At 36.2% G+C, this 25502-nt stretch overlaps 1 protein-coding gene across 1 annotated transcript; it reads left to right on the top strand.

Moving 5' to 3' along the window:
- Nucleotides 1-25403, top strand: ZFAND1 (zinc finger AN1-type containing 1; the record flags this gene model as incomplete). Its single annotated transcript, XM_082674788.1, has 8 exons — nucleotides 1-55; nucleotides 2936-2978; nucleotides 3941-3980; nucleotides 6385-6509; nucleotides 6597-6688; nucleotides 7472-7593; nucleotides 24829-24984; nucleotides 25075-25403. The coding sequence occupies 8 exons, from the start codon at nucleotides 1-3 to the stop codon at nucleotides 25243-25245; spliced, it is 804 nt and encodes a 267-aa protein (XP_082530914.1). The 3' UTR covers nucleotides 25246-25403.
- Between the last annotated feature and the right edge of the window lie 99 nt (nucleotides 25404-25502).

A 25502-nucleotide genomic window follows, 5' to 3' on the forward strand; every position in this document is an offset into this window, starting at 1 on the left:
ATGGCGGAGTTGGACATTGGGCGGCACTGCCAGGTGGAACAGTGCCGGCAGCGAGGTGATTCTGGAGCCCCTACCTCTGGTCGCGGGAGGGAAGGCCGTGGGGCGAGGCGGAGTCTGAGGAGGCAGGGCGGGCGTGTCCCTTGGGGGGGGGGGGTCTGCCGTGACATGTGTTGATGCCCTCGATGCCCATGTTTTTTGTTGCCCTTGAGCCTTTGGAAGAGGCTTATGGTCTCCTTGGAAGGGAGCCATGCGATTCCCAAAAACATACCTTGCAGTGTGAACTTTGATTTTCAAGTGCGCCTTGCCAAGTAGTCGCTTCGCGCCCATTCCTTTCTGATGAGCACGGGTAGGGAGGACGCTTCGGTCTGGGAATCGGGAGAGTTCCCTTCTGAACCTGCCACTGCGACCTCGGGCAAGCCACTTCTCTCCCAAACTTTTTGTTTGCTTATCTGTCAGAGCAAGGAGTTGGGTGAGATCAGTTTTTAACCTCATTTTCGCGGGCTGCTCAGGAGACGAGCCCTTAGCATTTCCTCCGGATGATCATTACGCTCTCTCAGCTCTGTCACTCTTTGATTCTGATTATCACTGATTCAGTAAACATTTACTGAGCACCTCCTTTGGTGCTGGGACCACATAAGGGTATAAAATATAGCCCTTTGCACAGAAAAGCTTTCAGGATAGTTAGCTGCTTTTTTAGAGCATTAGTAAGGTGATGTTCTCTCTCCGCTGAACTGAGAGACCTTGTGATACACATAGCCCAATCTAATAGCCAGTGGTAGTGGGGTACAGGCCTTAGAAACATCTGTAGCAGGTATGTCCTGAAGCACTAGAGCCACACAGAATGTTCAGTCTTTGGTACCTGGCTTTCGCTCCAAATGGATGCTACCACATCTGGCTCATACTACATTGGGTGGCAAAATAGGTTTTATCTCCCATTGCAGCTACAGTCACTGGCAGCAGGTAGCCACCCGATCACTGTTGAGAAGGACTCTGGGGTTTAGCCCAGAATTAGTGGGAGTGCTACAGTTGATAAATGATACATGTTGTGTGTGGTGGGCAAAAGGACACAATCCCTGCTAGGTTATTGTTACTTTCAGCACTCTGATTTGTATCTTTCACCACGGGCTGTCATCTTCAGCCATTCAGCAGGCAAGAACCAATGTTTCCTTGCAGATCTTTCATAGGGAAGCTTAGCCAGTTGGGTTTTGACTGTAAGTTATATAATTCTGGTATACCTGATTATCTCTAGCAAGTCCATAATATCTACCATTTGTGACATAGTTCATCTTCCTTTCCAACTTCAGGTGTCTCTTAAAGTGTAAATACCTGAACTGAGGCAGGGTCTAGCTCTTTTGGACTAGTGGAGAGCAGTTAAGAGTTAGAATACGTTAAGTGAGTATCCTAAATTTCATTTAGCTTCTGGATGAATAGAAGGATGGTGTCAAGTGTTAGGAAATTATCTTGATCTTAACTCTTACCCCTGGATTCTCTTGGTTTGCGTCTAATATTTAGTTGGTCACCAAAGTCTCAAAATAGTGAGCATGTACATTTTTCCGATTTGAAAGAGACATAAAAGTTTTGTAAAGTATCATATACTTCAGTTTCCTTCTCTTTTTGACAAATGTCTACCTACTTTCTTGGTATGAAACAGATACTTACAGTATCATGCTTTCAGGACAACAGTGACAATGCATTAAGTTCGCTTTTCAGGTGAAGGAAGAACTATATTTGGGCCCTCTTGTTCCACGAGCAGAAACATCCAGTGGTCCCTTTGGGTTATAATAGGACCTCTTCTTTTTCTTTTGGGTTAAGATACTCTGTAGGGTGAGATATTTTGGGACAATAGTAACTTTCTCTAAAGTGCAGTGCTTTTTGTTTTCATTTTGTGAAAGTGGGGTGATTAGATATAGCCAGCCTCACTTGGCTGTATACTGTAATTTAATATGAGGTACACTGAAAACAATTTAGAGAAGAAATGATTGTATTCAGTGATTTATGGTCAATTGTCACATCTAAGAATGGATACTTTCATGTGCTTTCCAAAAATTCATTTCCTAACTTAGTTGTTACTTAGTCCTAACTTAGTTTTTCCTCAACAGCAAGGAAAGAAACAATTCAGGACTAAAGTTTGCGGTATCAATCAATCCATCCATTGAATTTCTGGAATTTCTTTGAACACATCTCTACCTAGTCACCACAGGATTTTTCTGAGTTGAGTGTGTATTCAGAACAAGTTAATTGCTATAATTATTCTTGTTAATTACAGGTATTGCCTTACTATTCTTATCTTTTACATGTAACTCATTTGGTTTTTACAATTACCCTGTGTAGTAGGTGTGGCATATAGCATAGATACGTACACACATATATACATATGCACACAAACACAATATACTTATATCTATGTCTATTTTTATGCATATTACCTAATAATAGAGCTTTGGTTTTGTATACATACACATACATACACTGTATACTATATATCAAATATATATATATATACAATATGTATGTATGTAATCCAAAGCTCTACTGTTAAGTAACTTGCCCAGCATTGCTAGATTAGTAAGCAGTGGAATCAAAATTGAAACCTAGGATTGTCACTTCAAATGCAGGATTTTTGCATTATACAGTCCTCAGAAACAACACCTAGTAAATCTGGGAAACAAACAGAAAACTCACAGGACTTCTTTTTTTCTTTCTGGTTTAGCATGCTACAGCAAGTAACATTTATCTTCTGATAATCCAGTTACTTTCAAAGTGCTTGAGGTTGTGATGGCTTTTGTTTAACCACTGCTTGCTGCACTAGGATATTGTTCAAAAAGGAAAGTTCTCCTATAGCCATAGTTCAGTACTTTAAGATTCTTTTTACTTAAGAAAACTAAATCAAAATCAGTTACTGACCAGAACATATAACATTTCCCCTCAATTTTAGATTTTCTTCCATTTGTATGTGATGGTTGTTCAGGAATATTTTGGTAAGTTAAGTTTTTATGCTTTATTTGGGAGTAATTTTAGTGTTTATAATATGAGATTTATTTCTAAAAAGTAGAATGATTTAAAATAGTTTTTACTTTAGCCACTAATATCTGATATTCATTATAGTAATCACTTGGGGAAAAAAAAATAGACTAGTCATAGACTCTGATTACTTGTACATATATGTGGCTAGTCTTTAAACTTTCCAGAAATGGGGTGATGTGTGTGATTTTTATGTAAAAGTCACATATATGTCTTTTAATCACAAGGAGAGAACATATCCACAATATAAAGGATATGGTAAAAAAAAATCCAGTTATGATTATTAGTCTTTATTTTAATTAATAAAATGAAAAGAGCCCAACCTTTATATTTCTTAAATTGAATACTATACGTCCTTTGCACACACATCACATGTAAAGTAAAACCTGGGAACAAACAAGAATTTTGGAAAATGCATTTTCTTTTCAATTAAACTTTCAAGTATCAGGTATTTAATTTATTACATAGAGCACTGAAAGAATAAATTCTTTTCAGAAGATGATTCAGAAAGATTTATTAGAAGTAAATAAAAATAATGCATATTTTTAAGTCATTCAGAACTAGAACACTCCTTTGACATTTTATTACTGATTATTTTTGAGAAATAAAAGAATCAAAAGGGTCTGCATTTTCACACACCTTAAAGCATTCAAAGTAAAGGTAATTAAGAGTGGTGAATTTTTGTACTCATATTGAAGTTGAATAGTAGTTGGGTTTTAAAACTTTTGAGACTATAGATGCTCTGTCTTTTATTTATCTGTCATTTCAGTTTATTCTTATAGGCAGAGTTGTTAATGTAGTGTGAGTGTAGTTAATCTTAAGGATACTAACCATTAAAGTATCTCAAATTACTGCAGTTATCTTTAAGTACATTATTTGATTACATTTAAATAAACACTTTTTTTTGTTGTTATTTAAGCCTTGAACACAGGAGCAGGGAGTCACATAGCTGTCCTGAGGTATGTTAATATCTCCCGGTAAAACATGTTTGTGTTTATGTACTTTCATTCAGAATTTGATTCAATTTAATCCCAGTGTACCACAGATTAAAATTTGGCAGACTAAACTGATTATGTAAGAGGGTCTTACTTTATTTGTATTATTTTTCTCAGTATGTTTTAACATAAAATAGTCTACTTGGTATTTATAAATTTTTGTTCTTATAATTCTTATTCCTTTGTACTTCATTTCTGTTTACATAGCCTGCTTATAGCTTTAGGCTCTATATTTATAAATACATAATGGAATTAACATCCTCATCACTGGTGCCTGGTGTTAGGACTCTGTGGTAATACATTGTTCTGACTCCATCAGCCTTAGGTCACTAGGAGCAAACCTGTAGTCCAGCAAAATCTCCCTACCCTAATTTGGACCAAATCAAGAGATTAAAAAGGGCTGTTAAATAGAAGATTAAAAAGGGCTGTTAAATAAATCTTTTTTAAAGATGAAATATCATCTTTATTACTGATAAAGAATAAGTTGAATGATATAGCTTAATGTAGAGCCAAAAATGATATAGCTTAGTGTAGAGTCTGCAAAGGAAATCCAGAATTAGGTGGATTTGCCCACCAGTCACAGCAATGCTGCACCAGGTTAGGCTTCCAAGGAAAAAAAGAGAAAGCTGAGCCTAATGTAATTTTCTCAAATTTGTGATCAGAGAAGTTGTTCCACCTCCCTTGGATCAGAGGTCAGCAGGAAGTTAAACTGAATTTACTCCATTTGGAAAGAAGCATTTACCTCACGTTTTGCAGTTGATATTTATTCCTGCCCACCATTTACCAAACACTTTACTGAGTCTCTTGATTATAGAAAATTAAGGTTAAATGAGCTTCAGTCAAAATCTGGCCCTTTGAAGTTTTGGTGATTTATTTGAGGAAATAAAAATTAAGTAACATATTGGTATTATCCAGGATTACTTGGAAGGAAATACTCATATAGAGTCATATAGTAAACATATTCATGTTTGTTATACAGCTTGTAAATCTTCCCTGTGTTTTCATTTTTCTTATATGATTTGATTTCTATGAATGTCTCTCAATTAGATCTTATTAATTTAAAGGTGAAATAAAAATCTTCTACCTTTAGACCATTGGAATAAATTTGAAAAAATAGTTAAGAAGTTAATTCCAACAAGATGTAACTATCATTTATATAGAGGAATGCGCTTTGGTTATAGATTTCAAGCAATTACAGTTGACCCTTGAACAACATAGGTTTGAACTGTGTGGGTCCCCTTATACGTGGATTTTTTTCACTAGGTATGTACTATACAATGCATTGGATCTGCAGGTGCAGAACTGCAGATACGGAGAGCTGACTGTAAAGTTATACTTGGATTTTCAACTGCGTGGAGGGTTTGTACCTCAGCCCCTGAGTTGTGCAAGGGTCTACTGAGTTCATTCAGTTCTAGAAACCTAGTTACTTAATACTCAAAATAGCCTGAGTGATCTGGACTTCTTTTTATCTCATAAAAGCTCTTTTTTCTCTGATGTAATATTTGCTAGTAATACAGTATTAAATACAAAATAAAGTATATCGTGTGGAACTTCCCTGGTGGCACAGTGGTTAAGAATCCACCTGCCAATGCAGGGGACGTGGGTTCGAGCCCTGGTCCAGGAAGATTCCCACATGCTGTGGAGCAACTAAGCCCATGCACCACAACTACTGGACCTGTGCTCTAGAGCCCACGAGCCACAACTATTGAGCCTGCGTGCCACAACTACTGAAGCCCACGCGCCTAGACCCCATGCTCCGCAACAAGAGAAGCCACTGCAAGGAGAAACCTGTGCACCGCAACAAAGAGTAGCCCCCGCTTGCCACAGCTAGAGGAAGCCCGTGCACAGAAATGAAGACCCAACACAGACAAAAATAAATTAATTAATTAATTAATTATTTTAAAAAAAGAATAGTATATTGTTGTGAAAACTGTCTTTAACCCTCTGTATCATGGAAAAACATATAATTTTAAGTGTTCTTTTACATGTATTTAAGCCTCTAAAACCAGTATAGAAAGTAGATATGACTTGCCATTTGAGGAGTGATGAGCTGATTACCTAAGCATATTATTATGGAGGCATCTTTGTGTAGTATGTTACAAAGTAGAAGACTAAAATTATGGAGAGTAACTGAGTAGTCATTTTAACTTGACTTAGAAGATAAATACACCACAGTAGGAAAACTTTGGAAATGTAGAGCAGTCAGCACAGTAATCATTTCTTACATGAACAATTTTTATAATCTATGTGAGAATGTGTGAGTTTCTCTTATAAGTTTAAGCAAAAATGATATGGATATCCAGAATAGATTTGTTGATTTGCTTTAAATATGAAATATAATATCATGTCCCCCATTTTACATTTTCAGGTTACTGTAATTGAGAGACTGAAGTCAGATACACATACATCTTACCCATGCTCATTCAAGGACTGTGCTGAAAGAGAGCTTGTGCCAGTTATGTGTCCTTATTGTGAGAAGAATTTTTGCCTGAGGTGATCACTGAGACGATTCAAACTCTGTATATCTGTTTAAGTCATATGCAAATACATGAACTAGTGTCACTCTTCTGTTGCTCATAGACATCGTCATCAGTCAGATCATGAATGTGAAGAACTGGAAATCCCTAAGTCTCGTATGGCTGCCACTCAGAAACTTGTTAAAGACATTATTGGCAAGTATCTAGAAAGCTTGTTTTGTTGTTTCCCTACTGCTCTCTATACTCTATATGAGTTCCAGAGCCCTGCTTCTCGTGTCCGCTTGCCAGTTATGGAAGGTGTTGTTAGCAACCCTGATGGTTGTAACTTGCTATAGATTTTGATGACATTCTTGTGACAGTATTTCTCACAAGGCTTTCCAATGAAAATTAGGAAATTCTATGGAAATATCCTACCAGATGTTCTCTTTTGCTGGACCATTTATATCAGCTGGTTAACCATCTTGGCTAAAAATTGTATTCATGAGGCTGAAGTAGTGGTTTACATTCTTTAAAGACTAAAGTTTAAGCCCAGTCAGCTGTCCTATGAATGCTGCTGATATTCTGACATATGAGGAAAGAATGTATCTGTGGTTTAGACCAGTCTGTCTGCTACCATGTTAGTTCAGCTGAATTTTCATTTTATATTAAGGGTGTTACTTTAAATTAAATTAAATTAATCAAATTAAAATCTTCTATAACCAGATCTTAAAATTCTCTGTAGAAGTGTTAGTGATTGCTCTGGATTAAATAGATTTAAGCTGGAAAGAGGCACATAACTTGTTTTTGATGTGGAAATCACTTAGGTCAACTCAGTGGTATTTTTCCATTGATCATACCTATAAAATGAATGTGGTCTCTATATATCTCTATAATATGTAATTCATGTACATTTCAGGGCCATAGTTAATAATAATAAAAATAAAACTCTGGAAAATGTAGAAGTTCTTATTTGCTTATATGCTTACACTTATTTCTTAGATTCCAAGAGAGGAGAGACAGCAAGTAAACGACGGAAAGGTGCAAAAAATAGTGAAACAGCTGCAAAGGTAGCATTGATGAAATTAAAGATGCATGCTAATGGAGATAAATCATTGCCACAGGTTGGTCTTAGAGATTTTAGAAAACAAAATGTTCTAAACATAGTTAGAGCTCCCTTTTTACTCTTCCCTCTCATTAAGTATGAGAACCTTATATGTATCATTTCTACTATTACATAGCATCAGTCTGCATAAATAATACATAGTTTTTATGAGTTTTTTTCACTTTATAGAAACAGCAGTAAACCATATGTATCCTTCTTCAACTTTTTTCTTTTACCCTTGGTATCATTTTTTAAAACTTTATCCATGCTGATACATTGAGTCTTGTTCATTCATTTTGATAGCTCACATTTTTCTGTAGTGTGAATATCCATTTATCCATTCTTTTAGTGAACACAATTCAGATTTCTTGTCCAAGTTGTTTGCTATTATAAACTGTTCAAAAGTGAACATCCATGTGTACTTGTAGGAACATTTCTCTAGGGCAGCTTCTTTAAAACTCCATATTGCCAATTACATTTTCTGTAACAGTTCAGTACATATATACATACATACGTACCTTAACACAGTTTCAGTAAGTAACTGATGTGTATACCTTATGTGTATGTGTATTTTCTGATATTTTTTATTCTACTTTAAAGATTGTTGATTTTGTAGCCCCTGAGGATTGAGACCATCAAATTGAAAAATGCTACTCTAGGGAACATACCTAGAAATAGAAAAGCTGGATCATGGGGTTTGCTCATCTTCAGCTTTACTAGATGTTTTCAACCTTTTTTTTTTTTTAATAGATATTTATTGGAGTATAAGTGCTTCACAATACCGAGTTAGTTTCTGTTACACAACAAAGCGAATCAGCCATATGCATACACATGTCCCCATATCCCCTCCCTGTTGAGCCTCCTTCCGATCCTCCCTATCCCACCCCTCTAGGTCATTGCAAAGCACGGAGCCAATCTCCCTGTGCTATGCTGCTGCTTCCCACCAGCCAACTATTTTACATTTGGTAGTGTATATATGTCAATGCTACTCTCACTTCACCCCAGCTTCGCCTCCCCACCCCGTGTCATTCAGTCCATACTCTATGTCTGCCTCTTTATTCCTGCCCTGCAACTAGGTTCATCAGTACCATTTTTTTTTTTAGAGCCCATATATATGTGTTAGCATACGGTATTTGTTTATCTCTTTCTGACTTACTTCGCTCTGTATGACAGACTCTGGGTCCATCCACCTCACTACACATAACTCAATTATGTTTCTTTTTATGGCTGAGTAATATTCCATTGTATATATGTGCCACATCTTCTTTATCCATTCATCTATCGATGGACATTTAGGTTGGTTCCATGTCCTGGCTATTGTAAATAGTGCTTCAATGAACATTGTGGTGCATGTCTCTTTTTGAATTATGGTTTTCACAGGGTATATGCCCAGTAGTGGGATTGCTGGGTCATATGGTAGTTCTATTTTTAGTTTTTTAAGGAACCTGCATACTGTTTTCCATAGTGGTTGTATCAGTTTACATTCTCACCAGCAGTGTAGGAGGGTTCCCTTTTCACCACACTCTTTCCAGCATTTATTGTTTCTAGCTTTTTTGATAATGGCCATTCTGACCAGTGTGAGGTGATATCTCATTGTAGTTTTAATTTGCATTTCTCTAATAATTAGTGATGTTGAGCATCTTTCTATGTGCCTCTTGGCCATCTGTATGTCTTCCTTGGTGAAATGTCTGTTTAGGTCTTCCACCCATTTTTTAACTGGATTGTTTGTTTTTTTGATATTGAGCTCCATGAGCTGTTTGTATATTTTGGAGATTAATCCTTTGTCTGTTGATTCATTTGCAAATATGTTCTCCCATTCTGAGGGTTGCCTTTTGTCTTCTTGTTGGTTTCCTTTGCTGTGCAAAAACTTTTAGCTTTTAAGTTTAATTAAGTCCCATTTGTTTATTTTTGTTTTTATTTCTTTTACTCTAGGAGATGAGTCAAAAAAGATCTTGCTGTGGTTTATGTCAGTGTTTTTCCTATGTTTTCCTCTAAAGTTTTATAGTGTCTCGCCTTACATTTAAGTCTTTAATCCAATTGGAGTTTATTTTTGTGTATAGTGTTAGGGAGTGTTCTAATTTCATTCTTTTACATGTAGCTGTCCAGTTTTCCCAGCACCACTTACTGAGAGGCTGTCTTTTCTCCATTGTATGTTCTTGCCTCCTTTGTTGTAAATTAGGTGACCATATGTGCGTGGGTTTATCTCTGGGCATTCTATCCTGTACTATTCATGTAAATTTCTGTTTTTGTGCCAGTACCATACTGTGTTGATTACTGTAACTTTGTGGTATAGTTTGAAGTCAGGGAGCCTGATTCCTCCAACTCCATTTCTCTTTTTCAGGATTGCTTTGGCTCTTCAGGGTCTTTTGTGTTTCCATACGAATTGTAAGATTTTTTGTTCTAATTCTGTGAAGAATGTCATTGGTAGTTTGATAGGGGTTGCATTGAATCTGTAGATTGCTTTGGATACTATAATCATTTTCACAATAGTGATTCTTCCAATCCAAGAACATGGTATATTTCTCCATCTGTTTATGTCATCTTTGATTTCCTTCATCAGTGTTTTATAGTTTTCTGAGTACAGGTCTTTCATCTCCTTAGGCAGGTTTATTCCTAAGTATTTTATTCTTTTTGTGCAATGGTAAATAGCAGTGTTTCCTTACTTTCTCTGTCTGATTTTTTTATTGTTGGTGTATAAGAATGCCAGAGATTTCTGTGCATTAATTTTGTATCCTGCAACCTTTCCAAATTCATTGATTAGTTCTAGTAGTTTTCTGGTGGCATCTTTAGGATTTTCTATGTATAGTATCATGTCATCGGCAAATAGTGACAGTTTTACTTCTTCTTTTCCAATTTGTATTCCTTTTATTTCTTTTTCTTCTCTGATTGCTGTGGCTAGGACTTCCAAAACTATGTTGAATAAGAGTAGAGAGAGTGGACATCTTTGTCTTGTTCCTGATCCTAGTGGGAATGCTTTCAGTTTTTCACCATTGAGTATGATGTTTGCTGTGGGTTTGTCATATATGGCCTTTATTATGTTGAGGTAGTTTCCCTCTATGCCCATTTTCTGCAGGGTTTTTATCATAAATCGGTGTTGAATTTTGTCTAAAGCTTTTTCTGCATCTATTGAGATGATCATACGGTTTTTATTCCTTAATTTGTTAATGTGGTGTATCACATTGCATGATTTGCATATATTGAAGAATCCTTGCATCCTTGGGATAAATCCCACTTGAGCATGGTGTATGATCCTTTTAATGTGTTGTTGGATTCTGTTTGCTAGTATTTTGTTCAGGATTTTTGCATCTATATTCATCAGTGATATTGGTCTATAATTTTCTTTTTTTGTGATATCTTTTTCTGGTTTTGGTATTAGGGTGATGGTGGCTTCGTAGAATGAATTTGGAAGTGTTTCTCCCTCTGTAATTTTTTGGAAGAGTTTGAGAAGGATGGGTGTTATTAGCTCTTCTCTAAATGTTTGATAGAATTTGCCTGTGAAGCCATCTGGTCCTGGACTTTTCTTTGTTGGAAGATTTTTTTTTTTAATTTACTTATTTTATTGATTTATTTATTTTTTGGCTGCGTTGGGTCTTCGTTACTGTGCACAGGCTTTCTCTAGTTGAGGTGAGTGGGGGGCTACTTTTTGTTGCGGTGCACAGGCTTCTCGTTTCGGTGGCTTCTCTTGTTGCAGAGTACAGGCTCTAGGCATGCGGGCTTCAGTAGTTGCAGCACGCAGCCTCAGTAGTTGTGGCTCGCAGGCTCTAGAGCACAGGCTCAGTAGTTGTGGCACACGGGCTTAGTTGCTCTGCGGCATGTGGGATCTTCCTGGACCAGGGTTCGAACCCGTGTCCCCTGCATTGGCAGGCGGATTCTTAGCCATTGCTCCACCAGGGAAGCCCTGTTGGAAAATTTTTAATTATGGTTTCAATTTCATTACTCGTGATAGGTCTGTTTATATTTTCTAATTCTTCCTGGTTCAGTCTTCGAAAATTGTACCTTTCCAAGAATTTGTCCATTTCTTCGTGGTTGTCCATTTTATTGGCATATAGTTGTTTGTTGTAGTCTCTTATAATCCTTTGTATTTCTGCATTGTCATTTGTGATTTCTCCTTTTTCATTTCTAATTTTACTTATTTGCTTCCTCTCCCTTTTTTTCTTGATGAGTCTGGCTAAGGGTTTATCAATTTTGTTTATCTTCTCAAAGAACTAGCTTTTAGTTTTATTGATCTTTGCTATTGTTTTCTTTGTTTCTATTTCATTTATTTCTGCTCTGATCTTTATGATTTCTTTCCTTCTACTGACTTTAGGTTTTCTTTGTTCTTTCTCTAGTTGTTTTAAGTGTAGGGTTAGATTGTTTATTTGAGATTTTTCTTGTTTCTTGAGGTGAGATTGAATTGCTATAAACTTCCCTCTTAGAACTGCTTTTGCTGTGTTCCGTAGGTTTTGGGTCATTGTGTTTTCGTTGTCATTTGTTTCTATGTATTTTTTTATTTCTTCTTCAGTGATCTCTTGGATATTTAGTAGCACAATGTTTAGCCTCCATGTATTTGTGTTTTTTTACAGTTTTTTTTGCTATAATTGATTTCCAGTGTCATAACATTGTAGTCAGAAAAGATGCTTGATACGATTTCAATTTTCTTAAATTTTCCGTGGCTTGATTTGTGATCCAAGATGTGATCTATCCTGGAGAATATTCCATGTGCACTTGAGAAGAAAGTGTATTCTGCCACTTTTGAGTGGAATGTTCTGTAAATATCAATTAGATCCATCTGGTCTATTGTGTCATTTAAAGCTTGTGTTTCCTTATTTATTTTCTGTTTGGGTGATCTGTCCACTGGTGTAAGTGGGGTGTTGAAGTCCCGTACTGTCGTTGTGTTACTGTCAATTTCTCCTTTCATGGTTGTTAGCATTTGCCTTTGTATTGAGGTGCTTCTATGTTGGGTGCATAAAGATTTATAATTGTTATATCTTCATCTTGGATTGATCCTTTGATCATTAGGTAGTGTGCCTCCTTATCTCTTGTAACAGTCTTTATTTTAAGGTCTATTTTATCTGATATGAGCATTGCTACTCCAACTTTCTTTTGAATTCCATTTGCATGGAATATCTTTTTCCATCCCTTCACTTTCAGTCTGTATGTGTCCCTAGGTCTGAAGTGGGTCTCTTGTAGACAGCATATATATGGGTCTTGTTTTTGCATCCATTCAGCCAGTCTGTCTTTTGGTTGGGGCATTTAATGCATTTACATTTAAGGTTCTTATCAATATGTATTTACCCATTACCATTTTCTTAATTGTTTTGGGTTTGTTTTTCTGGGTCCTTTTCTTCTCTTGTGTTTCCCACTTAGGGAAGTTCCTTTAGCATTTGTTGTAAAGCTGGTTTGGTGGTGCTGAATTCTCTTAACTTTTGTCTGTCTGAAAAGCTTTTGACTTCTCTATCGAATCTGAATGAGATCCTTGCTGGGTAGAGTAATCTTTGTTGTAGATTTTTCTCTTTCATCATTTTAATTATATTCTGCCACTCCCTTCTGGCCTGCAGAGTTTCCACTGAAAACTCAGCTGATAACCTTATGGGGATTCCTTTGTATGTTATTTTTTGTTTTTCCCTTGCTACTTTTAATATTTTTTCTTTCAATTTAATTTTTGTTAGTTTGATTAATATGTGTCTTGGTGTGTTTTTCCTAGGGTTTATCCTATATGGGACTCTCTGTGCTTCCTGGACTTGGGTGACTATTTCATTTCCCATGTTAGGGAATTTTTCCACTGTAGTCTCCTCGAATACTTTCTCAGACCCTTTCTTTTTCTCTTTGTCTTCTGGGGCCCCTATAATTTGAGTGTTGGTGTGTTTAGTATTGTCCCAGAAGTCTCTGAGACTGTCTTCAATTCTTTTCTTTCTTTTTTCTTTATTCTGCTCCTTGGCAGTTATTTTCACCATTTTGTCTTCCAGCTCACTTATTTGTTCTTCTGCCTCTGTTATTCTGTTATTGATTCCTTCTAGCGTATTTTTCATTTCAGTTATTGTGTTATTCATCTCTGTTTGTTTGTTCTTTAGTTCTTCTAGATCTTTGTTAAACAGTTCTTGTATTTTCTCAATCCGTGCTTCCATTCTATTTCCGAGATTCTGGATCATCTTTACTATCATTACTCTGAATTCTTTTTCAGGTAGATTGCCTGATTTTTCTTCATTTATTTGGTCTTGCAGGTTTTTCCCTTGCTCCTTCAACTGTGACATATTTTTTTGCCATCTCATGCTTTTTTTTTTAATGAGTGGGATTGTGTTCCAGTTTTACTGGTTGTTTGGCCTGAGGCTTCCAAGACTGGAGTTTGTAGGCTATTGGGTAGAGCTGGGTCTTGGTGCTGAGATGAGGAACTCTGTGAGCCCTCACTCTGATGAATATTCCCTGAGGTCTGAGGTTCTCTGTTAGTCCAGTGGTCCAGACTCAGAGCTCCCACTGCAGGATCTTCCGCCCAACCCCGTGCTCACAAATCAAGATCCCACAAGCCACGTGTGGTGGCAAAAAAAAAAGAGAGAACAATAACAAAGTAAAAAATAAAATTAGATTAGGAAACTAACAGATATGTTAGAAAGAATGTAAAAATAAAAATATAGATGAATCAACAACTGGAAGGTACATCAGTACTACAGTAGTAAAAAAGAGGAGGGAAAAGAAAAAAAAAGAAAAAAAAGAAGGAGGGGGGAAGGCCTTGGCTGTGGAGAGTGGGGCCTAAGCAAGGATGAGGTTTGGGTGGGGGGCGGGGCCAATGCTCAGATCCCACGGGCTGGAAAAGGCCCTGGGGACTGTGGGGGTGGGGCTTAGGCTCAAGGAACAGAAGGGGCTCAGGCGTGCCTCCCACTTCTGGGCTCAGAGAGCAGGGGACCTCACCTGGGAGCCTAGCAGGCTTCCTGGGCTCGAGTGGGCAGAACAGACGCCCTCCTTTCCTCTCCTGCTTCTCTGGTCTGGGGTCTGGGAGGACCTCTACTGCCTGCCTCTCCTGATCTCCCTGGCCTCCTTCCTATGCCCCTAAGGACACACGCAGCCTGTAGTGGGCTTGGAGAGCAGGGGATCGGCCTGGGAGCTCAGTAGGCGAGTGGGCGGGGCAGTCGCCCTCTGTTCCTCTCCTGCTCCTCCCAGAGGGCCCCTTCCACCTGCCTCTCCTGATCTCCCTGGCCTTCCTCCTATACCCTCAAGGACCCACGTGGCCTGTAGTGGGGTTTGGAGGGCGGGGGACTGGCTTGGGAGTTCAGAGGCTCCCTGTGCCCGAGTGGGCAGGACAATTGCCCTCTGCTCCTCTGCCGCTCCTCCTGGATGGCCTCTCCCGCCTGCCACTCCTGATCTCCCCAGCGTCCCTCCTATGCCCCCAGGACCCTCATGGCCTGGATGGGGCTTTGTGTGTGTGTGGGTGGGGACCAACTTGGGAGCTCAGCAGGCTCCCCGGCCCCATGGGCCAGGTGATCGCCCTCTGCTCCTCTCCCACTCTTCCCAGAGAGTCTCTCCCACCTGCCTCTCCTGATTTTCCCAGCCTCAAGGGTGCCGGTCTTGTCTGGCCTCCACTTCTCCTCCTTCCTCGGTCCCCCTACATCCTACCGGTTCACTCTGCGTTTCCTCCCATCTCCTTGGGGGTTAAAGTCCCCCACCAGTGGCTGACAGGTGCCCTAGTTGTGGGGAGATGCTAACTCCACATCTTCACGCACTGCCATCTTGCCTTCTCTCCTCCTTGTCAACTTTTTATTTTAAGTAGTTGTACAAATTTATCTCCTTCTTGTAGTGTCTGAGAGTTTCAGTGTTTCTTGCCACCGTAGGGTATTATTCATTGTTACCAATCTGATAGATGTGAAATGATACTTCAGTGAGGTTTAAAGTTGAATTTCCCTGTGACTAGTGAGGTTCAGCTACTTTGCATATGTTTATTGGATATTGGGCTTTCTTTTGTGAATTATTTGTTCATATCCTTTGCCCATGTTTTCTGTTGGGTTGTGGAACTTTTAGAAAGGTTTATAAAAGTCTATATATTCTGAATTCTAATCTTTTTTTGATTAAGTATGTTACACAAACCTTCTCTCAGTCTGTAGCTTGTCTTCACTTTGCTTTTGATCTCTTTAGTAATTCAGACTTTCTAAATTTTAATACACTCAAATTTATTAATGATTTCATTAAGATTGTACTTTTAAAAATGTTATTTTCTTACATTTTCCTTTAAAAGTTTTATTTTATATTTTTGTTTAGCTCTTCATTCCATCTGGAATTTAATTGTAAGTAAGTAGAGGTAGAGATGTCTTCCTTCCCCTCCCCACCCAATGGGTTACCTATCGTTGTAACATAAGATATTGAAGCTTTCATCCTTGTAATGACATTTCTGTCATACACCAGATTCTTTTGTATATGTGGGACTAGTCTGGGGATCTCAGTTCAGTTCCTTTGGTCTGTTTGTCTCTCTTTGCATTGATTTAAACTGTCTTAATTATAATAGCTTTATAATAAGTAGGACAATCCTCTCCACCTCATTCTTTGCTTTCAACTGTGTCTATTCTTGGCCATTTATTCTTTTGTAAAAATTTCAGGATCACTTTGTCCTGTTCTGTTAAATGGTGATTTTGATAGAAATTGTGCTGAATTTAAAATTAGAGACAGTTGACATCTTTAAAATTTCACTCTTCCCATTCATCTCCATGGTCTATCCAACTTTATTTAGGTCTTCTTTTATGTCTTTAAGGAACATCCTATAATGCTTACCATACATACTTTATATGTCTTTTCTTAGATTTGTTCTTAGGCTCTTCATAATTTTTGCTGCCATTGTAAATGGTAATTTTTTTAAATTAACATTTTTCTAATTGTTTATTCCTGGTTGTTTTATAATGCCCTTCCATCCAGCAAATAGACTCTAATAGTTCCCATAGTTTATAGATTTCCTGGCTTGTTTTCTGTGCAGTCACATCTTCTGCAAATGACAATTTTGTGAGTTGTTTTTTTTTGTTTTTGTTTTTTTTCAAATGTGCTTTTCTCTTGCTCTTCCACCTTCTCATTATTATTGTTTGTGTTAGTGCATTGGCTGAAATCGCCACAACAGTGTTGAATAATATGAGTGATAGCAGGCATTTTCATCATATTTCTGACTTTTAATGCAAATTATTCTAAAGTTTTGTCATTAAATATTACATTTGTAGCTTTTTGATAGTAGCCTTCCTTAGGTTAACAATATTTTTCTATTCCTAGTTTTCTAGGAATTTATATCAAGAATAGGTATTAAATTTTGCTGTAATTTTTTTTCCTCCATCTAGTAAGATGATTATGTTGAGTTTTTTTTCCTTATCAATGTGGTAAATTACATTGATCAATTTTTTTTGTTGTGAATCACCCACATATTCTGGGATAAACCAGTTCACTCTGGTATATAATTCTTTTAAAATGTGCTGCTAATCTGATTTACTAATATATTATTTAGTGTTTTGTCTTCACATTAGTAGCCAACAAATAAAATTAGTTGAGTAGCTTTCCCTCTTCTATTCTTTGAAATATTTGGGTATTATTTGTTCTTGAAGGTTTGGTAATGGTTGTTATAACTTTCAGATTTGTTGCCTTTTTTTTTTTTTTTTTTGTGATACACGGGCCTCTCACTGTTGTGGCCTCTCCAGTTGCGGAGCACAGGCTCCGGACACGCAGGCTCAGCGGCCGTGGCTCACGGGCCCAGCCGCTCTGCAGCATATGGGATCTTCCCGGACCAGGGCACAAACCCGTGTCCCCTGCATCGGCAGGCGGACTCTCAACCACTTCACCACCTGGGAAGCCCTGTTGCCTTTTTTTGAGGGGAGAATTTTGAATACTATTTTAATGTATTAAATAGTTCTTGGCTTATTTGGGTACTCTATGTCTTCTGAAATATAGTTTGGTAAATAACATCTTTCTTAAAAATTTCTGTTTGATGTAGATCTTTCAGTTTATTATTATAAAATTGTTCAACTTATTTTCTTATGTTCCCAAATCTCTATTGTGTCTTTCATTAGTCATTCTTAATATTTTTCATTCGTACTTTTCTTTGATTTCCCCTTGAACAGTCTTGCTAGAGGTTTGTGTTTACTTTTTAAATTTATATTTTAGTTTCTTCAAAGAATCATGTTTTGGTTTTATTGACCTCTCTATTGTTTCTTTGCTTTCTGCTTCGCTAATTTTGCTCTTATTTTTTTTCTGCTTTGTTTACATTCTCTCTGATGTTCTTTTTCTAACTTCTCACACTGAATAATGAACTTGCTTATTTCAACCTACTTGTTAGGTGTATTTTTTTTTTTTTTTGGTAACTTTATTTTGATACAGTTTCAAACCGAAAAGTTGCAAGAATAGTACAAAGAATATTTTCATATTTGTTACCCAAATATACCAGTTATTTACATTTTGTCCTGTTTGTTATTTCATTTGCATTCTCTCTCTGTCCATATGTATATGTGTGTGCGTGCTTACTAATTTTTGTTTGGCTTGATGTATCAGTTTCTGAAACAGATGTTATCAAAATCCCACTGTAGCTGTGGTTTTGTCAGGTTTTTTATTCCTGTAACTCTAATAGTTTTGCTGAGTTGTATATTATCAGATACATTGAATTTCTTCATCATTATGTCTTCTTTATGAATTTTGCCTTAAATCCAGTTTTGAATGATAATAATATTGTTTCATTACCTTTCTTTTGATGAATAGTTAACTATTATGTCTTTATCCCTTTATATTCAACTTTTCTTGTTTTATTTTTAGGGTGTTTCTTGTAAGCAGCATGTAGCTGGACTTTGTTTTTTTAATCCAATTTGATAGTATCTTTCTTTTATAGGTGAGTTGAACCCAATTATATTTATTATGATCACATGTATTTGAATGTATTGCTTCCATCTTATGTTTTTTGCTCATCATCCTTTTCCTTTTATTATTTATTTCTCTCCAGTCATTTTTTGTATTGACTGAATTTTCTGTATTCCCTTTCATTCTGCTGGTTTAGAAACCATTGATTATAGTCTTCTTCTTTGCATATCCTTAATATTTCTTTTTTGAAAACTTCTTTATTTGTTTTTAAAATTATAAAGATACATACTTTCAACAAGGGTAACTTAAAAAAATTGTATAAAGGAAAAGAACTAAACACACCCTCCTGTGCTCATGTCCATCTCAACTGAGGATGGTTTTGCCCCCTTGGGGACATCTGACAATGTCTAGAGACATTTTTGGTTGTCACAACTGGGCATGGGGGTTCTGCTGGTATCTAGTGGGTAGAGGCCAGGGATGCTGCTAAATGTCCCACAGTGTACTAAATGTCCCACAGTATACAGGACAGCACCCACAGGAAAGAATTTTCTGGTCTAAAATGTCAATAGTGACATAGTTGAGAAGACCTGCTCTAAAGTATCCAAAAATATTATTCACATTACTTTGCAATTCTTTTATTACTTAAAACATAATAGCAAAAACTTCTATAGCACTAACTTTGTTCCAGGCCCTCTTCTATCACATTTAATGCTCGCAACAGGCTTGTGAAATATGTACTATTATCTCTGCCTAATAGACAAGAAAACTGAGGCACAAAAAGGTTAAGTAACTTGGTAGTAACACAGCTAGTAAGTGGAGAGCTGCAAATTGAAACCAGGGAGACTGCCTCAGAAACCATGTTCTCAACACACCTAACACTTTATCTTGGAGCATGCAGGTCTATAGATAGAACTTCTTCCCCTGTATCATTAATATTTGTGTGTGTTTATACATATATGTACTGACACATATTATTTATATATATATATGCACCCATGTATATATGTGCATATACATGTGTATAATTTTACATAAATGAAAATGGCTATTGGTATATGCATACAAAGACATAAAGAGTGTTTTAGGGTCATTATTTCATAAAAATGGCATGATATTCCTTTAGTTAGCACTTTTTTTGGAATACGTGCTATATATCATGTTCTGGGGATAAAACAGTAGGTAAAACAAACCTGGGGATACAACAGTAGGTAAAACAAAGTCCCTGCCCATATGAAGTTTATATTACAGTAGGATGAGACCGCTATTAAATATATACTACAATTTCAGATGGTGATTAAGCCGATGGATAAAAATAAAGCCCACTTCAGGTAGGTAAGATATCCTTTTATCTCTATATAGTCTTCTTATGAATGCCTAACAGAAATTCCCCCAAGGGAACTGGTATGGTTCTAAATCATTTTCTTTAAAAGCTTGGATAATTTTCCAAGTGGTGTGGATCTACTGTGACTTATATCACCATTTTCCTATTGATGAACATTCACTTCCGTTTCCAGTTTTGGCAACTGTGCTAAGAAGTTTCCTATTTCTGTGAGATAAATTCCCTGGAGTGTGTTTTCTGGGTCAAAGGGTATGTGTATTTTAAATCTTAATAGATGTTGCCAAGCTGCTTTACAAAGTTGAAACAATTTACATTTCTACCATCAGTAATTATAATAGTCATCTTTTATTGACTGATTGCACTATGCCAAGCATTGTTTTGTGGCTCTAGATTTTTATCTCCCGTAGTACTCATGACTGTCATGTGATACATTATTATCCTCATTTCACAGATAAGTAATCTGAAGTGAAGTGCTGTTAAGATCACTCACGTGGTCAGAGCCTGCCATTCTACCCTGTTTATTATTATACTGCCTCTTGTGGCCATACATGAGAGTACCTTTCCCCTCCAGTGGTTTCCAGTAGTTGTTTATCTTTTAAAATGTATTCCAGTCTAATGGCTGTGAAAAGATATTTCCTGATTGCTTTACTTTGCATTTCCTTGACCACTGTTCAGTTTGAGCATCTTTTGTTATGTTCATTGGCCATGTATGATTGCTCTTCCTTGAATTGCCCATGCATATCCTTTGATCATTTTTCTTTTAGGTTGTTATTTTTATTTCATTTATATTTTGTTTGGTCAACTATGGAACCTCTCGGAGTAGAATGGATATTAATCCTTTATCTATAATCAATCCGCTTTGGAACCTTTTTTCAAAATCTGTCAGACATCTTGATTTTACTTAGGTATCTCATTGACATATCAGGGTTCTAAATTTTTCTAAGGTCTGTCTTTCATATCTGTTTTCTTAGGGTTTTCATTTTTTTATCTGTCTTTAATAGATCTGGAATTTGATTTTAGCATATGATATGAGCTAAGGACCCAATTTTATTTTCTTCCAGTTGATTAGCTAGTTTCTGCCAACCAATTAAAGAATTCATCTTTGTCCTATTGAATTGAAATACCACATATCACCTTCATGATAAGTTTAAAATTTATTTTTACTAGATCAGTTTTTGGATTTCCTATTCTATTCCATTCATCTATTTCTTATTCATATGTTAATACCAAGTTGATTTGATATAATAACTTTATAGAATGTTCTAATATATGATAATGTAAGTCCCATCCATATTTTTCCATAGTTTTTCTTAGCAGTTTTTTTTTTTTTTGCTTTATTCATCCATATGAACCTTGTGATTATTATATACAATTTTTTTTTTAATCTCTCGGGATTTTCATGGTTGTCATAATGGGACAAGGTTGTAAGTGACAGACTCCAGCAGATACTGTTAAAGAATATAGCCTCTTTAAAGGTCAAAATGTAGAAACTGAAAGAAATCATTATAAAAAGCAAGAGAGAACACAACATGGTTTAGGCAGAAATGTGGCTTCTCATATCTTTCAAAGTTTCCCACAAGGATGTTGGCTGTGAATAATAGTGCCTACAGGAAGTGAGAAATCTGCCATTTATGAGAAGCCTGATTTGCCATTCTCAGGAGGATTTTATTACCCAGTTGGCCTCTTCCTTTTGATTCTGGGGATTCTGGCTCCTTCCCTACCCACACGGTGCAAGTAACTGAGGCAAAACCTCCTTGATACATTATCAAGTGATTTCTGTGAAGTTGGGTGAAGTAAAATTCAACTTCCCTGCAGCATCTATTAACAAGTCCTGACTGAGGATCATTCCTGAAGGATTCTCTGAATTTGCATTATATGATATATATTAATTTTGAGAGAAATGACATTTTTATGACATCATCTTCCTATCTAAGAACTTTATGTCTTCTCTTTTAGATCGCATTTTATTGCCTTCTGTAACATTTTATATTTTTCTTCATTTAAGTCTTATTACTCCTTGCTTATTTTCATCTCTAATTATCTTATGGGTTTTCTTTTCTTTGTGAATAGAATATTTCCCTTTACCTCTATTCCTAGTACTTATTGTTAATATAGAAGAAAAAGATCTTGAATTCTGTATATTCATCTTATTCAATCACATCGCCAAATTCTTCTATTTATTTTAGAAGTTGTTTTTTTTTTTTTTTTTTGCCTTTGACTTCCTAGGTATACAATCACATCCCATTGACAAGTAGCTTAGTTTTTATTTTTCAATAATTGTATTAGTTATTTCATTTTCTTTATTATATTATCTATAATCTTCAATATAATGTTTTGTAATAATAGTGATAATAGGCATGTGCTTACCTTTAAAATTTTTAACATGTATAATTAAATACCAATTCTTCTCTCAAAATCTAAAGTTACTTGGTATTGTATCCTCTTGAATAAGACAAAGAGTTTGACATGGCTTTATGCGGTTGAATATCTTCCATCCCATCATCTTCGTTCACACATGATTATTTTTAAGTCACTTGCTATTTAAATTTACCAATATATTTTTTGTTTCTTTTTTCCTTAAGACTCACTTTTATTTTGGCTAAAGTCCATTCTTTAGCAGTTCATTCATTAAGAGTCTTTGTTGGTAAACTCTTTCAGTCTTTTGTTTGTCAGAAACTGCCCTAATTTTCCCTCACTTGAGCTGGATTATCTGTTAGATTCTCTCAACCCTGAATATACTATTCATTGGCTTCTTTTGTCTATTGTTCAGGAAACTTGTGCTGTAGATCTTATTCTTGTTGCTTTTTGGGTAATTTTTCTTTCTTTTTTTTGTGTGTGTAGCTTTTAAGATTTTATCTATGATATTTTCCAGTTTCAGTGCAATGTTGCTAGGTGTGGATTTGTTTTAATTACACAGCTTGACCCTTGAGATAGATTTTAAAATCTGACTTATCTCTTACTCTTGGAAAATTATTATTTTCTTTCTGAATATTACTTACTTTTCTTCTCTTCTGAAACTCTTACTAGACATATTTTAGAGATTTGTAATTTCTATCTTTATGTCTATTTGTGCTGCCTTCTAGATGACTGCTTCAATTCATCTTCCAATCAATTAAACCTTTTTATTGAAGATTATAGCAATTTAGTGTGCTTTAATTTCTTATTTCAGAAACTGTATTCTTAGGTTTTTATATTTCTAATTGGATCTTCATAGCTTTTCCTGTTTCATTTCTGCCTGTTTCAGTTTTACAATTTTCTGTTCCATTTTTATGAATATTATTCTTTATCTCCTTGTACATTCTAAATAACTTTTATAAATGTCTTGTTCAAGTTTATTTAGTTTCACCTGCTCAGAATAAGTTAACCTTTGATTTGTTTTGAAATTTCGGCATACAGCTTCTGCATGTTCGTGTTGAGTAGGAGTTTCTTTCTGTGTCTCTCTTACTGTTTTCACTCACCTCTCCCTGCTAGCAGTCTCACATTTTCTTCCACAGGCCCACCTACCCATGACCTCTATTCCAAACCCAAGTTTGAGATTGACACTTTGTGCTTCTGTTCTATGAAGATTTTCAGATTATTACAGATCCATTTACTGAGCTGGAAGGCTTTGGCTTTGTTCACTGTCAAGAGGTTATATCTGTGCTTTTCTGCCTCCCTGTATATCGGTTTTTGTAAGCAACAGCCTACATCAACATTCAACAGTAACTTCTTAAGCCTCCTTTCCTGGAGTGCACGTCCCACACAAGCTCCTGTTTTCAATCAGTGAGCCGGACGTAGGTGCCCCATCACCATGTGACACTGTTATTTCCTGTTAACCCAAAAGCTCTTCCTCTTCTGGAGCCCTGAAAGCCTGTGGCTCAGCCTGCCTACTGTCACTTTGCCTTTCTGTTTCATTTTTGGATCCTCAGACTTATTTATTTTTTCACTTTTAGGTGAGGGTATATCTTTTTAAATTTCTCTTTCAGATTAATGCTCTTGTTGCTGTGTTTTTGGAGCAAGGACTACGAGGTTATAGAGTTGGCCCAAAGCTTGAATTTCCAATGATTTCTTATTTTTCTTTTAATACTTGTTCTCTGTAATAATGCATTCCACTGGTCTCTAACAAATCTAAATTCCTTAGTGCTGAGATAGAAATTGTGTTGAATCTATTATTTCTTAGAATAATTGTGATCTTTCCCTACAACTTAGGGATCCTCCAGTTATGCTGAAATATTTACTGTAGCAGGAATTGGTCTGTAAAGCCAGCACTTCTTTAAAGCGATTTTAGGAAGAAGGGAAAATCAGAAGCCAATACCTTTGCTCCTCTTCTTGTTTTCTACATTTGTTAATTTTGCAAGAAAGTACAATATAAAGGAAGCATACAGGGTATAGAATACTGGAGGAACCATCTCCAGATTTCTGAATCTTTCTCTTTTGTTGATATGGTGCTTGTCTAACTTTTTTTTTTTTTCGTTTCTTTGTTTTCGAAAGCCCTGCTGTCTCTAAATATGTAGTGAGGTCTTTCAGGTGAAAAGAAATGTTATATGTCTCAGGAATCTTTTAATTGTAAGTGACAGAAACTTGACAGAAACCAACTAGCTTACTCAAAACAATTTTTCTTTTTCTCACATAATGGGGAGTGCTGCACTGATCTGGTCTCAAGGTATGACTGAATTCCAGGACTCAAATGCTGTTGAAAGAGGCCATCTCTTTCCTTGACTTCTCTTTCTGGGAGTTAGACTCACTGTTTTTCATTTGAGGAAACTTTTCCACATTGGTTCAGGAATGGCTGAGAGGCATGGAGGATAGCTGCAGGCAACCTCAGGTTTAATTCAGCAAGACTTAAAAAAAACTCTGGAAAAATATTGCTCCTCCCTGCCCCCAGGTTTTGAATGTAAAATCCCAGGAAAGGACCTTGATTGGCCTAATGTAGGTCACATGACTATTTTTTCATAGATCATCCTGACTAGGGTCTTAGATCCTCTGCCCATGCATTTAGGTGGATGCTGGGGTTCTATGATTGTATTCCCACTAGAAGTTGTATCATTAGAGGGTAATCCTTCTCTGACCAGGAGAAGAGAGGAAGAAATGTCACCAGACAAAAACAGATGTCCATTTCATGTATATAATCTGTATTTTAACTTTTTATTTTTACAGACGGAAAGAATTTACTTTCAGGTTTTCTTACCTAAGGGGAGCAAAGAGAAGAGTAAGCCAATGTTCTTTTGCCAGCAGTGGAGCATTGGAAGGGTCATAGACTTTGCAGCTTCTTTAGCCAGTCTTAAAAATGACAATAACAAATTAACACCTAAGGTAACAACAGGTTATAACTTCTTCCCTAAAAGTTTTAGAATACTCTATAAAGCACGTTTATTACATTATGATGTATCTCTCTCTTAACAGAAATTGAGATTATGTCACAGTACCTCAGGAGAAGCCTTACCCTTGGATCATATTTTGGAAACCTGGATTGCTAAGGAGGATTGTCCTTTATACAATGGTGGAAGTATTATCTTGGAATATCTGAATGATGAAGAACAGTTTTTAAATAATGTTGATTCTTACTTGGAATAGTCATTCAGGGAGTCAAGCTAGAAATCGAGGAAAATTCATTGTTAATCAAATTCTTTTACTACAAATACTATGTATTTTTTATTTTTAAAACTTGCTTTTTATTTCATATTATGTCATAATTTACATTATCAGTCTTTATTAAATTGGATTTGAATTTTTGTGTTTTCAGGTTTAACTATGAACTGACATTTAGCAAATTCTCTTATCTAATTAACTTTTATTAGGTTATGCTATAATAACAACAACAAGATATATTT

This window comes from Grampus griseus (assembly GCF_964374135.1).
Source record: "Grampus griseus genome assembly, chromosome: 17".
NCBI classification, from domain to species: Eukaryota; Metazoa; Chordata; class Mammalia; order Artiodactyla; family Delphinidae; genus Grampus; species Grampus griseus.